This window comes from Enoplosus armatus, chromosome 5 (assembly GCF_043641665.1).
Source record: "Enoplosus armatus isolate fEnoArm2 chromosome 5, fEnoArm2.hap1, whole genome shotgun sequence".
NCBI lineage: Eukaryota > Metazoa > Chordata > Actinopteri > Centrarchiformes > Enoplosidae > Enoplosus > Enoplosus armatus.
In genome coordinates, this window is record NC_092184.1 from 15,162,791 (window position 1) to 15,178,685 (window position 15,895).

The 15,895-nt window shown below is 43.0% G+C and overlaps 1 protein-coding gene across 1 annotated transcript in view; it reads left to right on the forward strand.

Moving 5' to 3' along the window:
* arhgef12a (Rho guanine nucleotide exchange factor (GEF) 12a) overlaps window positions 1–5,556 on the forward strand; it is a 34,187-nt gene extending 28,631 nt beyond the window's left edge. The window contains exons 30-41 of the mRNA XM_070905297.1: window positions 1,401–1,501; window positions 1,714–1,791; window positions 1,971–2,046; window positions 2,176–2,343; window positions 2,562–2,649; window positions 2,743–2,820; window positions 2,914–3,008; window positions 3,151–3,354; window positions 3,458–3,694; window positions 3,813–4,042; window positions 4,148–4,223; window positions 4,334–5,556. Of these exons, the coding sequence (XP_070761398.1) occupies window positions 1,401–1,501; window positions 1,714–1,791; window positions 1,971–2,046; window positions 2,176–2,343; window positions 2,562–2,649; window positions 2,743–2,820; window positions 2,914–3,008; window positions 3,151–3,354; window positions 3,458–3,694; window positions 3,813–4,042; window positions 4,148–4,223; window positions 4,334–4,344 (1,442 nt within the window). The 3' untranslated portion in view covers window positions 4,345–5,556. The remainder of the gene's footprint in view (window positions 1–1,400; window positions 1,502–1,713; window positions 1,792–1,970; window positions 2,047–2,175; window positions 2,344–2,561; window positions 2,650–2,742; window positions 2,821–2,913; window positions 3,009–3,150; window positions 3,355–3,457; window positions 3,695–3,812; window positions 4,043–4,147; window positions 4,224–4,333) is intronic.
* Window positions 5,557–15,895: the final 10,339 nt, after the last annotated feature.

The window sequence follows — 15,895 nt, forward strand, 5'->3', positions numbered from 1 at the left end:
CAAAACAAAATGTTTGAATAAACCAAAAATGGGGCAAGTAGATATTTGTTGTATTGAATGATAATAGAATGATTCATTATAACGATTATTTTCATTTTCCGTTTGTGATGATCTGATCTTTTTTTTTTTTTGGTTAATCAATAAATTATTTGTTCTATTAAATATCAGAGTCTGAAAATTCCCATCACAAATTTCTAGAGCTTCAAATGTCCCAAAGAAGAATGGGAAAGCCAGCAAATCTTCACATTTGAGAAGTTGAAAGCAGTGAATTTTGGGCATTTCTGTTTTTTAAAAAAAAGACGTCGCTGCAGCTTTATAATAAAATATAGTGGCAAAATGACACTTGATATGATTAAATCATACAATGAAGCACCTGCCAGCCACTTGTTCTGGCTTTGGACATACATGAAACCTCTACGATGTCAACATGCCGGCAGGAAGAGCCACAGGACAGATTTGTGCATTCATACAAACCACTTACAGTTCATGCAGGTACAAAAACTGATCCCTCTCCTGCCGTCTTAGTCTGACACTTCAAAGTCTGTTTCACTCAGTCACGAATACTTCAGTTATTGACTTACAGTCAATCACTGACTTTGTCACAGGGAGAGACATTGTGAGAGACAGTTTCAAACCACTATTAATTCTCTCCTCAGTTCATCACACTGGCTGGATACCTCAATAGCTTTGCTGCACCAGTAAAGGTTTATAACATATCTGGTCTGATAGTTGTCGTTGTCATCTAGACAAGAAATGAATTCTTGCTCTAAGTTTGGCTGCACTGCTGCAACACCCTGCATGTGACCTCCATGAGTTCAATTATACATCCAGCCTTTCCCCCCTGTGATCCTCAAATCAATTAGATCCTATGAGGCAATTAATTCAAATATGGAAATTAATTTACTCCTGTTGAGAGTAACCATAGAAACACGTAATACTGGGATAATACCTACTTTGCATTTTATAATCTGAGTGTAATATAATACAATAGATAAAAATGGAAATCAACTCATAAGATAGAAGAAAGTGGATAAAAATGCAGCAAATGAAGTCTTAAGCAAGGTTCTGCGTGGCATCATGCCAACCATTAGTGAATTACAGACAAATGGAGAGATTATCATTTTAATGGTCCTGGAGGGGTAGTGCACATTTTGGGAAATGTCTCACCCATTATTTGGTCCATCATTTTAGTCTTGGCTGGGGTTTTGGTCTCACACAGAGAGAACGCGCTAACGATAAAGTATAACCAGCTATTATGGGATCATAATGCCCCCCTGCTTTATCATAATTTTTAAGAACGATGGTGTGTTAATGGACAGAGGAAATATCAATTTGCCGGACAGCCCCCCTGCAGAACTTAGGAGGCCTTACTTCTTATTTGATGTCATAATATCTTTCAGACAACGCAGTGGAGAAGGACAAAGTGAAGCAGGCGGCAGACTGCTGTAGAAAGATCCTCAATCACGTCAACCAGGCTGTGAAGGAATCTGAGGACAAGCAGGTGTGATGTTTTTTAAAATCTCCTTTCCATTTTATGCCATCCCCTAGACTTTTCTCCTCCTCTCTTTCAGCCTCATCTTAAGTCCTTTCTTTCTCCCTGCTCTACCACAATTTATTTTCTACCTCCTTTGCTCCCCAGGCAGTGGCTTCCATTTAAAGAGCGCTTACTTATCCCTTTTCCTCTGTCTCCATTTCTCTCCGTCCTTCCTCTAGAGGTTGGAGGACTATCAGAGAAGATTGGACCTCTCGTCTCTAAAGCAGACAGACAACCCCATGATCCTGGAGCTAAAGGTGAGATATCTACACGACCCTTTTAGCTTCAGCTAAAGCATGCTCACTTGTTGTACACCCACATACGCTGTTTGAAATATCTGCTGGATAGAAAGGTAGTGCTGTGTGGGAATGGCTGCCTAGACCAGTAGCAAGTACTTACAAGCTTTAAATGTTTTTTCCCGTTCTGCCTCCATTAGAACTTGGATCTAACCAAGAGAACAATGGTGCACGAGGGGCCGCTGTCATGGAAAGTGAACAAGGACAAGACTATTGGTTTGTAATCAGCACATTATAAGAGTTTGATTGTTATTTAAGCTTTAATATTGCTTCCAAAAACTCCAGTAGACCATCGCTCATGTTTGACAGGTAAAGACAAATATCTTCTCTCTCGTCTCCTTTCAGAGTTGTATACACTCCTCCTGGAGGACATCCTGGTTCTGCTACAGAAACAAGACGAGCGTCTGATCCTGAAGTGTCACAGTAAAAACCTGGCAGGCACCGCAGATACCAAACATATCTTCAGCCCCATCATCAAGCTCAACACTGTGCTGGTGCGCTCTGTGGCCACAGGTCAGTTAACACCCAATCTCTTGTCTGTTTATCTCTTCTACATTTTACAAAAATAGCAGAACAAATCAGGATCAGATCAAAACAAACGAACAAAAGAACCCCTCACGATACAACATCCAGGTATACGACCCAGGATAAGGTTATCAGGCTTCATGCATGTAGGGCAGAATTGAGATTAATCTCACCCCAAACCTTCTGTCCACACCCTCTCCTGCCAGACAACAAGTCCTTCTTCGTCCTATCCATGTCAGAAAACGGAGCCCAGATCTATGAGCTGATGGCGCCCACAGTCTCCGATCAGAGAACGTAAGTCCATATACCTTTTGATTGATTCATAAAATGCTCATTAAGTTAATTGTATTGTTAAATGGGCTAATAAACTTTTTTTCCGTGTACAAGGTGGCAGCGTCTAATCACTCAGAGAGCCGATGCCATGAAAGTCAAACCTCACAGCGTCATACCGTTACCTCAGACTGAGTATGTTGCTTTATCGTCTTTATTATTTGATCTGATCAGATGGGTCTCAGAGTTTGAGCTTGTCACTAACATAAGATGTTGCTTGTGCGGCAGTGGGGAGAGAGACGGCGTGGAGATCATTACAGCAGGTGTTTCCAGGCTGAGTAGAGACGCAGACCGCACATCCACCGGCAGCACCCAGTCCACAGGTAACTGGAGCCACTCACTTCCTCTGTTATTCTTAGAAACAAATTTTCTACCATATTAATTCAAATATTCTATCCTAATCAACTGTCGATAATCAGTTGATTGATTAGTGTCGATAATCCCTCTCTAATTACACCCCCTCAGATAAAGAGAGCAGTCCATCCTCCAGAAGTGTGATGCAGAGTTCTCTGCCAGGTAATAATCCGTTTGAGGGAGTAAAGGCAGAGGAAGAGGAGGAGGAGGAAGGATTTGTGGACCCAGAGCTTCCTTACCAAGTGGCTGAGGATGGCAAAGAAGGAGACTCATTTAACATGTTTCCCTCCAGAGCAGACGAAGCACTGAAAACCTGTAAGCACACAGAACAGATGGCTCAAAATCAAGTGCTGCATATGCAGATGTTGTATGTACATTTTTATACATCATTAACCCTTAACCCTCACCTGTCCCTCAGTGGCAGCATTAAAGCAGGTGTTGGTGACACAGCTGATGTCCCAGGAGGCTGCGGAGCAAAACAAGCGCTCCACAGGGGCCCGTCTCCTCAGGACCACCTCTCTGCGGACCCCCGTAGACAACCGTGCACGGGTGATGGTCCACAATGGCTCAGACAAGAACAGCTCCCAGACAGAAGACCCGACTCAGGACCTGGGCTCTGGGGACACGGGCTTCTTTGATTCTCCTGAAGATTATGGTGAGCCTGGGAAGTCTGAACAATGAATTTAAAAGGTGCAGCTTGCCCAGTGCTCTTCCCTGGTGCCGATGTATTTTTCATGGTAGTAGTTCTAAATGGCTCGTTTTGATTCTCTCAGCAGGATATTTAGTCCTGGAGGGTTACGGTGGTCCAGGGGAGAGCAGCACAGATGATGACATCTTGGCATCAACCACAGGCAAGCAGCTGCGCACCTCACAAGGCTGTGCTGCCGACTCTGGCATCAACTTGAGGTTCTCTTCAACGTCACAGGCCGGCAGCCTCTCCTCTTTCAGCAGACAGGTCTTGTCTCACCTTAGAAACCTTCAGGCCAACCTCAACTATCTGAAGGTAACAGTCATTGAGCTCACAAACAAATAAAAATAGCACAATATTTGCACATTGTGGTCATTTCTATTGCCTGATCTGACTGTGCGTTATTTGTTTCTCTTGCAGGAGGTTGAAGCCAAGTACAATAATCTAATACGCCAAAGGCCAGAGAGGTCAGCAGCAGACACAGATGGAAACAAAGGTATCTCAATTCACGTTCAGTGTCAACATATGAATCACTAGACCTTAATATATGAATCACTTCCTTTATGTGTCCTTTTTCTGATCCTACACCTCAATTCTTTCCCCCAGATAAGAGATAGTGGAAGTCCGTGCCTCTGCTTTTGGCTCTGGTCCCAAAGAGGAAGTACCGACTTGTAGTCTGTTCCTACTTCTTGTGTCCTGGACTTTCTGGACATCCTATAAGCTTGTCCTCTCACTGCTGAGCCCCCTTTCTTCTATTGCCGTCGCCCACGGTTGCCACAGAGAATGAGAGACTTGAGTGTGAGCAGGAACGTTTGAAGGGAGGAGTCATCTTTGTGATGCCGCGCCTCCCCCCTCCGTCAGCACAAGGCAATCAGGGAAGTGGGATCGCCCCAAAACCTCACCCCTCTACCATCTAACACCCATTTTCCCCGGAACTCCCTGCAAGAAAGAGAACTTATACCAAAATGTACAAAGATGTGTGTTTAGAATATATATATATGAAACACAAAACAAGAAAAGGAAAATTTTAAGATAATGTATTAAGATTTTTTTTATCCCAAGATGTATTTATTTTCTTTCCTTTCATTTTTTTTTTTAAAGTGTTTCCCACATTGCTTGCATGCTTTTGGCCATGGTGTTACCTTTTTGGCTGCTTTTCCTGCTTCAGTCATAAATGGTTAGTGTGAGTGTTGAGTGCACGCTAGCATACGAGCACGCTAGCCTAGCGTACCCTGGTGAAATGGCAGGAATGTATTCAGACTGATAGAGGCCAGAGTTGCACTGGTGATGGATAGATCCCATTGTGTTACAAACTCTGGAAAGTCTAGAATTTCAGATGATTCTAGGTGTGGTGTTAACTAGAATGAAGAGTCTGTAGGCTCTGATCTGGTCCTGTTGCATTTCTGTGCTGCCTCCTTCCTCCTCCTCACTGTGAGGGGTGTTTTGCCTCTCGTCTGCTCCTCTTCTCCTTTGCGTGTGATTCGCCCCCCTTCTTTTCCCTGTGAACACTTATGGGTGTCATCCTTCTCCTCTCCCTCATAGCCCAGTGGCTTTCATGCTTATTTATCCCCTCCCACTCTCTATATGTCATGCTTCCTCATCTGCCTTTGGGTGTCTTGCCCCCCCCCTACAAGGAGCGGTCATGCTCTTTCTGTATCAGCTCCTGACAGAAATGCTGCTTCTCTCTGCTGCTGTTGGCGATGCTGATCTGACTGCCTGATATTCTAATAATGTCATGAAGTTCAACATATACTGTACAATGATCAAGTTGGAAGGTTATGTAAAACTTTAATAAATAAATGGTGCCATGACACATTCAAAAAGGAAAACCTTGCCTGTTTTTGTTTTTTTTTATTAATATATATTTTTGAGTGTCATGAAAAGATGTAAAAGGACCACATTGTCAGGCTGCTACACTGACGGTACTTATTGAATGACAGTTTCTGTAATGGAGGAATGATTGACGATCATTTTTTCACTTAAAGGCTTATTAGAAAGATCAAGGACACCTGAGCATTAGTCATGATGGATCAGCCAAGTGACAACGAAACATTCGGTTATGCTATTAATCTCTAAACTTTAAATAACCAAGCCGTCAGATCAGAACTGCAGGCTGCTCACCCCATTTTTTCTCCTGGTTGAATTATAGTTCCTGTTAAAGAGAATCGTTGACATTTGTCAGTATATTTAAACCCACTATGTCCACTGGTCTTAATATATCTGTACTACATGTGCCGACCTCTTGTCCTTACGCTTGTCAGATGGTGTAAATTGTTCAGACGTCAGTATGTCATCATGTGCTTGTTATATTCCCCGATGATGGAATGTCACCTCCATTCATCTTAAAGTAAGATTTTCTCTTTCTGTGCAACATGATTCTCCATGTTCCTGGGGTTTTAATCTCTCCTAATGTAATCACATTTTACTGTGCGTCATATCCTAATCATAATTCATTAATTTAGCTAAAAATAACTTGACTCAATGCTTCATATTTAAACTTGCAGTAAGTGATATTTTTAGCCACTTTGGAGCAGCAGGAAGCAAGCTGAGAACACAACTATCACTGTTTAAGTTTAGGCGGCAACCTTGTTAGAAAACAGTTGCCTATTTAACATCTAGCAGACGCAGCAACATTATCATTCGTTTGGTGTTCTGTTTCTGGCCACCTGGCAAATAAAAGTTTAGCGTTAAAAGCTTTTACTGTCCTTTTAGCTCTTTTTATTTTGTCTCCATCAACGTTAACTATGAGGGGAACATCTGTTTCTGTTCACCAGCTAGCTAGCAGTTAGTATGCTGTTTGGTGCTCTGCACAGTATCAGAGCTTTTTCGCTGAAAACAGCTGCCAACTGCCACCACAAACCATGCTATGATTAAAAATATTGATTATGTGATCATAATTAGTATTTAAAGTCTCCTACGATAACTTTTTACTTAAGTCCTAATTCATTAATGTATCTAAAATTAACTCAGTTACTAAATATTGACCTTTTTAACAATGTTTTATATTTTAGTGAATTTTAAGTGTTTAACATAGTTTCAGAACTTGCTTTTTCTTTGTGCCCACAGTTCAACTCCAATTCCATGAAAGTATACTGTGTAAGTGAATGAGCTAGCTATTTAATAGTGTGCAGGAGCATTTTGACTTGCATTGCAGCTGGCAGGGATTCGGGGTTTGAACTTTGGACATTTGAAAGATGACCTCTTGTCTGTGGGAAAACCGAAAGTGAATGACACCTGAAATGTTAAGCATGTTCTCGCCTGAAGCCATTCTAAAAATTGAAAACGGGGTTGAAAATGTGGACATTTTGGAGCATTTTAATTTGACCCCTCATAGTTAAACGTCAAGAATTTCGCTTTTGACCTTAACAGAATGAAGTGCTTTTTGTAGACATTTGGCAGCACTAAATGTCAGGAGGGTCAGTATTTTTAAAGGACCCATCAGGGAGGTTTGATCAAGGACACCAGAGGAGGTGATGATCATTACCAGCAGGTGGCAAACTTTCCCCATTAAACATCAAGTCAAGAAGACCCACCCTGAAACCTGCAGTGACATCAGAGTTTTAAATAACCCAGGGTACCTATTGATTTTCCGGATGCATTTGACTCTAGTGTCTGACAAATAAATGGAGTAAGAAATGTACCCAGCTTGCCTCCCTAATGAGACAAAGCCTTGATCAGGAGGATCCCACAGAGGGCTGTGCGGCATTTATTGTGACTTTGTCGGGGTTTGCTGCTACCTATATTAGTGGAGTCAACATCAGTGTTATGCCTGGCAGTGATTTTTGCTTGGTGTGTCTGAATGGAAAGCAGGAGGACACCTCACAGTCTGAATGACATGTTCCCTCTTTTTCTCTCTCCGTCACCCTGACTGTAGGCATGCTGCAGTGAAACGGGGAGAGGAGAGGGAGGATGTGTTATGAGGAGACAATGAAGAAGCCAGACTAGGTATGCATGGGAAAATGGTAAGGAAGAGGATGGAAAGACGATAAATTAAGAGTAATAGAGGGGAAGGGGCAGAGTGTGATAAAGACACGGGAGATGAAGAGAGGACAAGAGGGAGAAGAGAGGGGACGATAATTGATTGTCTCATTTCTCCACATGCACCTGTCACCGAGCTAATTGGAGTGGCGAAGACAAAGAGGAGAGAGGTGTCAGTCACATCTGAGCCTTTCAGGAGGGCAGTTCGTGTCAAGCTCCGATGAGACAAGCCGTTCTTCTCCTCCTCCTCCTCCTCCTCTTCCCCCTCCCCCCGTCAGCTATGCAACAGTGCCGTGAGTCAGGCTGGAAAATGAAGCTTTATCCTTCTGGAGGAATCCGAAATTGGTCCCGTGCACAAGCAAAAGCCAAAGACCTGCAATTGTTGTTGGGTTTTTTTTTATTTCACCCACCAGGCCTTTCAAGTCGTGTCATCCTTTTAAATATAGTATAAAAACTGAACCGAAAACATTCACCCACATGTTTTCAGAGACTGATTTGCATAGATTTTGGATACATATTCAAGGCTGAAAATCAAGTTCAGGATTTGATTTGTTTACCTGATGCTGGAGGACTGTTGCAGATGATTATGGTGGAGCGCATCGTTTTGGTTGTTGCCATGGGGCTTAATTCCAAGATAAGGATGCTTGACTAAATAACTCACCTGTGACAGGAAACAAGGAGAATTGTTCCCCAGACTGCTTTGCAATCATCAAACTCTGAACATCAGTGCATATAAGTGAACTGAAGTTCCTAAACACACGTGCACATACACTGTATATGTGTCCTGTAGGAGTTTCTCATCAATATGCTAATGCATCTACAAGTGCATCTATTACCATTCTGATGTTTCAGGTGTTACATATTTACACAGCAGCTTGTCTGCCTGCAGCCACTGTTCATCTGCATCACTGTATGGAACTGAATCAAACTCTATTGTTGCTGCATGACTGGCTGCTACAGCCGGTGTTGTCACATGGAGAAGTATCCAGTGCCACTACTCATGTTCAAACTTGACGTTTCCACTCTGCAAATCATGCACAGAATGGGCCTCATTCTCTATTCTGCGCGCTTCATTTTTTTTCGGGGTTTGGTGGAGTGCGCTGTTCATCAATATTCATCCGTGTTTGCAGTGGGATGCTCCCACGCAGCCTTCCTGAGCTGCTCTTCTTACCAATATATATGGTCAATCAGCGGTGTGATCTGCAAGACTGCGAGAGGTCACACGTAAGATCAGTCAAGAAAATAATTGGTTGTATTCCTCCAGTACTTCTGCGCGGCTTTAGCAGAGTCACAGTGGGGTTGTTTTCCTGTGCAATAAATCACTGTCTAGTTGCATGCTGCTCATCAAAGACTATTATATTCAAACTGTGGAGGAAATAAATAAAGACGGAAATAACGTGGACTCCTCCTAAAAAGTTGGATTAAAGTAAATCAGCTATTCAGTGATTTATGGCTGTGGTTATTGTCTTTTTTTTGGGGGGGGGGGGGTTTGTAACAGCTTGTCACACTAGAAAAATTAGTTCACTCTTCTCTCCCCTCTGTAGGCTTTCAAATGTTTATTTTTATTGTAAATATTTACATTTAAGAAGAATTTTTGCCTGTTTGTAATCAGACTGTACTGCCAAATACATGTCATACTGAATCAAGGATGTTTGATGATTCCTTGTTATACGGTCACCTCAATTATAACCTGTGTCCCAAATGGGAACCCCTGACCTTATGGGAATGATTTTCATGCTGCACTTCTCCCCCCTCCATCGAGCAGAAGCCAATATCTGATGGATTGGAGTGAAGATCAATGTGCTCTCCACAGTCTGATTAATCCATAGCCTCTCTGGAGTAATCATTGTCCCAAGCACAACCAAGAGCCAGACGAAACGCGGTGAGGATGCATTAAGCCGATGCTGAGAGATGATGAACTGACTCCTTCAAATGGGCGGAATATGCTAAAATGTGTGCTGCTGAAAGCACAGAGTCACGTATGCCATCCAACAAAAAGGATACCTGAACCTATTCAGTTGCTGTTGCTGTGGGACACTTTATAATCAACCTATCCAATAATGAATAGGAACCTGTGGCATGGCTTGGCTTGGCGTTAACCCTGTCTAATTACCACACCGCACTTTGATGGAGTATCTGGGTAAAAAGCTCCAGGCGGGCCAGCTGGCATTGTGCTCCCCGGGTTCAGTCTGCTGTGAAAGAGAAACCAGAGAAAGCGCCGCACAGGCGTTGAGCTGTTGAGCTGTGACCTGGGACCGAGCTGAGCGTAGCTCAGAGCCGCAGCAGAAATCGATGGCAGTTTTGGCAGGCATGCGTCTGCTGATTTTGGTGACCAACACTGGCAAGATACACAGCTGCTGCTGCTGCTGCTTCTGTCCTGCCAGGTTGGTTGGACAGAGAGTGGCTGTCTGGTTTCGTGTCCAGTGCAAACATGCAAACGACGAGGAAAAAAAGAAGAAAAATTAAGTCAGAAATGAAAACAAAGTGAGATGTTTGAGGCTTAAGTGGGTTGCTCACATATGGCTTGATGTCAGCTGCTCTGTGTTGTCCCCTGGGCATGTGATGGGTCCTCAGTTGCATTAAATGACAGCGATGGATGGAGACTGCCTCGCTCCTCCTGATGCTGGATTTGGTTGAGAGGAGAAATTGATTAGCTAGTTAACATCCATAATATATGGCTGCCACCATCAAGACACATATGGAAGAAGAGTAATTCAAAACAGAACCCAACACAGTGGAATACATCTTTCATTTAACCATTAAAGGAGTAGTTCAACATTTATTCCCTTCCATGCTGAGACTTAGTTGAGAAGATCAATCACTCTCATGTTTGTAAATGTGTAGCTGGAGCGAGCAGCAAGTTAGCTTAGCTTAGCATAAAGACTAGAAACTGCTAGCCTGGCTCTGTCTACAGGTCACAAAATCCGCCTAACAGCACCTCTAAAGCTCACTAATTATCACCTCTTTAGATGTTGCAGTAACATGGTATGCACCTTAACTATCAGAATCAGAGTCAGAATCAGAAATACTTTATTGATCCCCGGGGGGCGCCCTTGAATTGTTGTTTTTACACTTGCAATGGTTTTTGTATGGATCAAACAAACAAGATGTAACATGTTGGTTGGTGAGCTTTAGAGATGCTAGTACACAGATTTTGTTACCTTTGGACGGAGCCAGGCCGTTTCCCCTGTTTCCAGTCTTTGTGCTAAACTAACCTAACCAGCTGCTGGCTCCAGCTGGACAAATGTGAGAGTGTTATCAATCTCCTCATCTAACTCTCAGCAACAAAATGTCAAACTATCCCCATTAAAATATGATTATGATGGTTTGAAGAGCCACACATGCTGTATAATATGAAACCTGATCTCACTTAGTTGCCTAGGGCACCTTGTACAACCACCGAGAGAGACATACACACATCCCAGTACAGTTTTAAGGAGCAGTTGATATATAACAGCTCGCATGGGATTAAAAAACATACCTGATGAAGATCCACGGCTGAAAGATTATATAATTGTTACATAATTCTGACAGTATTGAAAGCAGTGTGTGGCCCCATCCCTTTTTTTAATTCCTCCTAGTACAATATCCTGAGTCACTAAGCGTGAGTCATCCAGGAATCATGAGTCTTCCTTTCATGCATGGAGCGTGTAGAGCTTCCTTAACTGTGTGATCATTCTTAGTGAGCATGTACAGTAAAAATAGGCTTTTGCAGTATTCTTTAAAGCCCACATCCATAATTACAACATGCTGTCCTCTTACGAGTCGCTGATGCCCAGCCGCTGGCTCGGCTTATGTATTAAGCATGAGCATGAATTTTACATGAGCTTTGAAGCTGAACAGGTTTGTTTTACATTGACAGTATTTGTAAACAGTGAATTTAAAAAAAGAAAAAAAGGCTTCAATCTTGAAATGTAAGGGAGCAAAAAGTATATCCAGAATCTAATTTCTCAGGCAAAATTAGTTCAGCAAGGATGTTTCAAACAATGTTGTGCGTCCAGAGAGCTTCATCTGATCACAAAGTAATCCCATCTCTCTTACTCTGGTTGTCTTTCAGCTTTCAAAATAAATAAAAACAATTATCATGAACGCTGCTCACTCTCACTTTTTCAAAATAAAACTAGTGTTACAAAAAGTGATGAAACATTTGGCAGTTACATAAGATTTATCAATCATAGTTCATTTCAAGACGAGACTTGAGTGCCTGGTGCATTTGAGCTGTTGCAGCAGTGTGTCTGGTGTCCAGGGAGGGTTAGTGTCACCCCGCTTAGCTTTCATAGCTGCAGCTGCATCTCAGTATTAGATAAAGAGCGGTAATGCACACCTGTCTGAAAGTCCTGAATGGATGCTGAGAGACCAAGCTGGGGTCAGGTGATTTAATCTACCTGACATGCTCCTGCAGAGTGCTGATCAATAATGCTCCAATGCTAATGTCAACTTCAGGAAGGAATGAATCCACTTGAAGAAAGAAAAAGCCAAGAGTGAGCAAAGACGGAAAGCGAGTAACAATAAAACCTGACTGGAATTGAAAATGACTCTTTTGTTCGGTCGTCTGTTGCTATTCTCTCCACAGGCTGGAGGCCCAAAACTAGTCATTTGGAACAAGAGCGTCTCCTGCCGTCCGCTTTAACTCATCTGACAGCATCCTGCTGGCTTTTGAAAAGGGCACGAATTCAGTGGACGCTAATAATCCCTGGTAAGGCCTGAAGGTGAGCTGTCTCTCAAGACCTACTGGAGCAGAAGTTCACTTAGGGGTTCTGCAGAGAACGACTCCAGTCAAGGGCCCTGCTAATCCTGCTAAACTGGTTCACAAGGGCACTGTTTGGCGCAGGGGGGAAGTAATGGAAGGGCACCTATTAAGTGGTGACCCACAGAGAGCCTTCTACTTCCCTATATTAACATCTTCACCTTGAAAATTGGATAAAGGGTGCTTCTGCCTCTCAAAACAGTTTTTACAGCATATGGGCTTTTGTCAATTGTTAAGGTATTTTGACCTATCGAAATAATACTCTTCACTTCCTTCTTCTCTTTCCAAGCGAGAGCACCTGTTCTTGAGAGACAGTTTATTTAGGTAATAGCTGATCTGGAATGGTCTTTTCATTTCCCCCTGTTTATAGAGGTCATGCACTGACTGAGTCCCAGTGTGCCAGTGGCTATGATGTAGTTGACTGATTACAAAAATACACTCTGCCAATGTATAGTCAATTCTGGAGGGAGGTGAAATTGTGATCTGTGCTATTTAACCCCTAATGAAGTCAAGACTGGTGATTGACACCCAGAGCAGATTACTCCTTAGCTGTGGGAAATGAAGATAAGAGAGTGTGTGTGTGTGTGTGTGTGTGTGTGTGTGTGTGTGTGTGTTAGCCTGCAGGTGAATCTTCCCAAATTCAAACTGACTTTCTTTATTTGGGGTCAAAGACACACATACTTGAGTCATACGCCGACGGATGATTTATTCCTGAAAGGGCGGCTAAGGCGATGCATGCTACGTCTTACAGAAGGTGAACAGGAATGTGCACGATTCAATGGCTGCACTATTTTTTCCCAGAGATCAGTGTTTGATCTTTCTTATTCACAAGAACAGTTCTGAGAGTTTTTGTGTTTGCATACCAACTCAAGTACAGCCTCCTACTTGCCAGCCAGATGCCTCGCAAGCAGTGATTTGAGTCCTTCCTCAAACTATTACTGTCGCTTAAATGCTCCCACCTGTCCTCATTACTCATTTCTCCTGCCTTGGAATGAGTAGGAGAAACACTTAACTGCCCATTCTCTTTAGCTGAGTGCAATATAGCTCTACTGTGTGCCTTGGATAACGGTTTGCTACGAGTGACGAAATTGTCCAAACAAAGCACGTAATGCTGGGTTTCCCCATCAGGCACTCATCATGCTCAACGGCAGTTTTTTCGACATACAGCCACATCCACTGTAGCACATGCAATTCAGATCCAGGCGGCATCTAATTGAGTGATTGATTTCCAAACTGTCACATACAGTGTTTGGGTTGGCCTAGCTGCAACAGCAACATGAAAAAATAGTTCTTGCTTTGCTTCTCCAAATTCATGTCGCTCTACTCTTCTTCAGAGCTTCAGTCCTTATTACCCACCCTCTCTCCTTTTCTCTCATCCCTCATGTTATGTCTTCCCATCTCTGTCTGGCCACTGAAACAAAGCCAGAGCCATTAGCCCGCTGTCGGTCTGAGGGAGGACGGGGATCTATCCTGTTAGCCGATGCAAAATGAACGGCAGCACTTGGTCACACAATGCACAATACTGGAAGACCTTTGGGGATGCAAGGTGACGAGGTAGAGGCAGACAAAGAGAGTGTGTTGATGCCATGCCACACAACCTGACACATCGACACAGCAGTGCTGCACCAGTGCAGCAGTGGTCTGATTCATAGCTAATGAATATTTACCATCCGGCCATGCCGCATGTGAAACGGCTCCGGCTCACAGGGGAACCACAGGGAAGGTGTTGAACCACTAGTGGCTGAAAGTTGTAAATCAATCTCTAACACAAGCAGCTGTCAAGGTGAAGGGTTTACTCTCCATGCACGTGTGGACATGCATTGATGCGTATTGAGGGCTTTACATATATGTACATATAATTATGTGTGTGTGTCCATATGTATGTGGCATCAGATACATGTTGACTTTTATCCCTAATGGGCTCTGACAAGGTTCAGTGTGATTGAAAGCTGATCTGCCATCTGTGTTGTACAGTGCTACTTTTGCTTCAATCTCCATTATCGTTTGATCATACACCGAGATAATAATATAATAAACATGACATTTCACGTATTAACCCACTCATCTCTCCGGCAGCTGGAATGTAATCCCCTAGAAGTGGCTGTTCAATGTGTGCTGTGAATCTATATGTGAGTGTGGCACTTGCATTTCAGAATTGACATTTATTTGCACCAAAAAGGGTGGCAACTTTACAAACGGTATTAAAGCCTCTGAAAACATGGTTTCACATCAGTATTTCTCTACATCATTAAACATTCGTTACTAAATGTGCAACAGTCAGAGAAAAACATAGTTAGTTATTATTAGTTTACCAGTCAAAAACTCGTCTGCGTCATCAGGATTGTGTAGGTGTGTTTTGATCACACTGGCATAGCGCCATGAGCAAACAACCCCTCGACTGTCGTCACAGTTTGATTCAAATCTTTCTATGTCCTGATTGGTGCACAGACAAGTGTGACATCACTTTTTTTTCGACACAAAAGAGTATGGACAAAATGAAATCGAACTTTGGCAGAAAGTTGCGTGCATATTCATGACCCCGTCACTCACAGTAAAAAGCTAATTGGAGAATATTAAGAATAATTGGAGACCAGATTTACTCACGGTGACGAGTGATCTTTGATTCTGGTTTGCAAAGTTCAGCAGAGAGTTCACACCAGTCCTCTCGTAGAAAAGGAACCTCTCAGGTTGACAAGTGAATAAGGGAGTCAATGCCAAAACAGCTGTCGATGGAATAATGCTTTGAATGCTAATGAGGGAAATTGCTGACAATCCATGTTCTGATTTGTCAGTGAATCTTATTCCCTGTTGGTGCACCTTGCCAACCTCCTTCAATCAATAAGCCAGCAGGGATGCACCCACTCTCTGACTTCAGCATAAACGTGTCATCCATTGTGAGTTGCACCACGCACCCTTGCTCGCATCATAGTGAGGTCACTGTACCCTTGTCCTGCCATTTCAGCATCAGCAGCCTTATTCACATCCACCCCGCCCACGCATCGCTGTAGCTCATTGGGGATTTAAGACTTTGTCAATAGTACCTATTGCAGTGTCAGTGTGCTGCCTAATTACAAATTGGCTCTCGCTCAAATATGGTTTGTTTCCAGTCAGACGTGGTCGTGCAAACATAAATTAAGGCATACAGGGTTCACTCTTACTGATGGCAGACTCTCAGATGGTATGGCTTGATTGCAACACATTTACAAACCATCTATTTTTGTATGGCTGATCTTCCCATCTTGCCTCCTTGACCTGTTCCACAGTCCGACTGCAACTCAGTACTAGATGGCACTCAGTAAAGCATACACTGTGCTGTGCTTTGCTGTGCCCCAGCAAGTGCCATGCAGCTGTCAACGTGCCAGTTCCACAAGTCAGATTTTCAGCCACAGTTAAGAATTTTTTTTTCCATGCTCCATTAACAACCTATTTCACATCAGGCGATG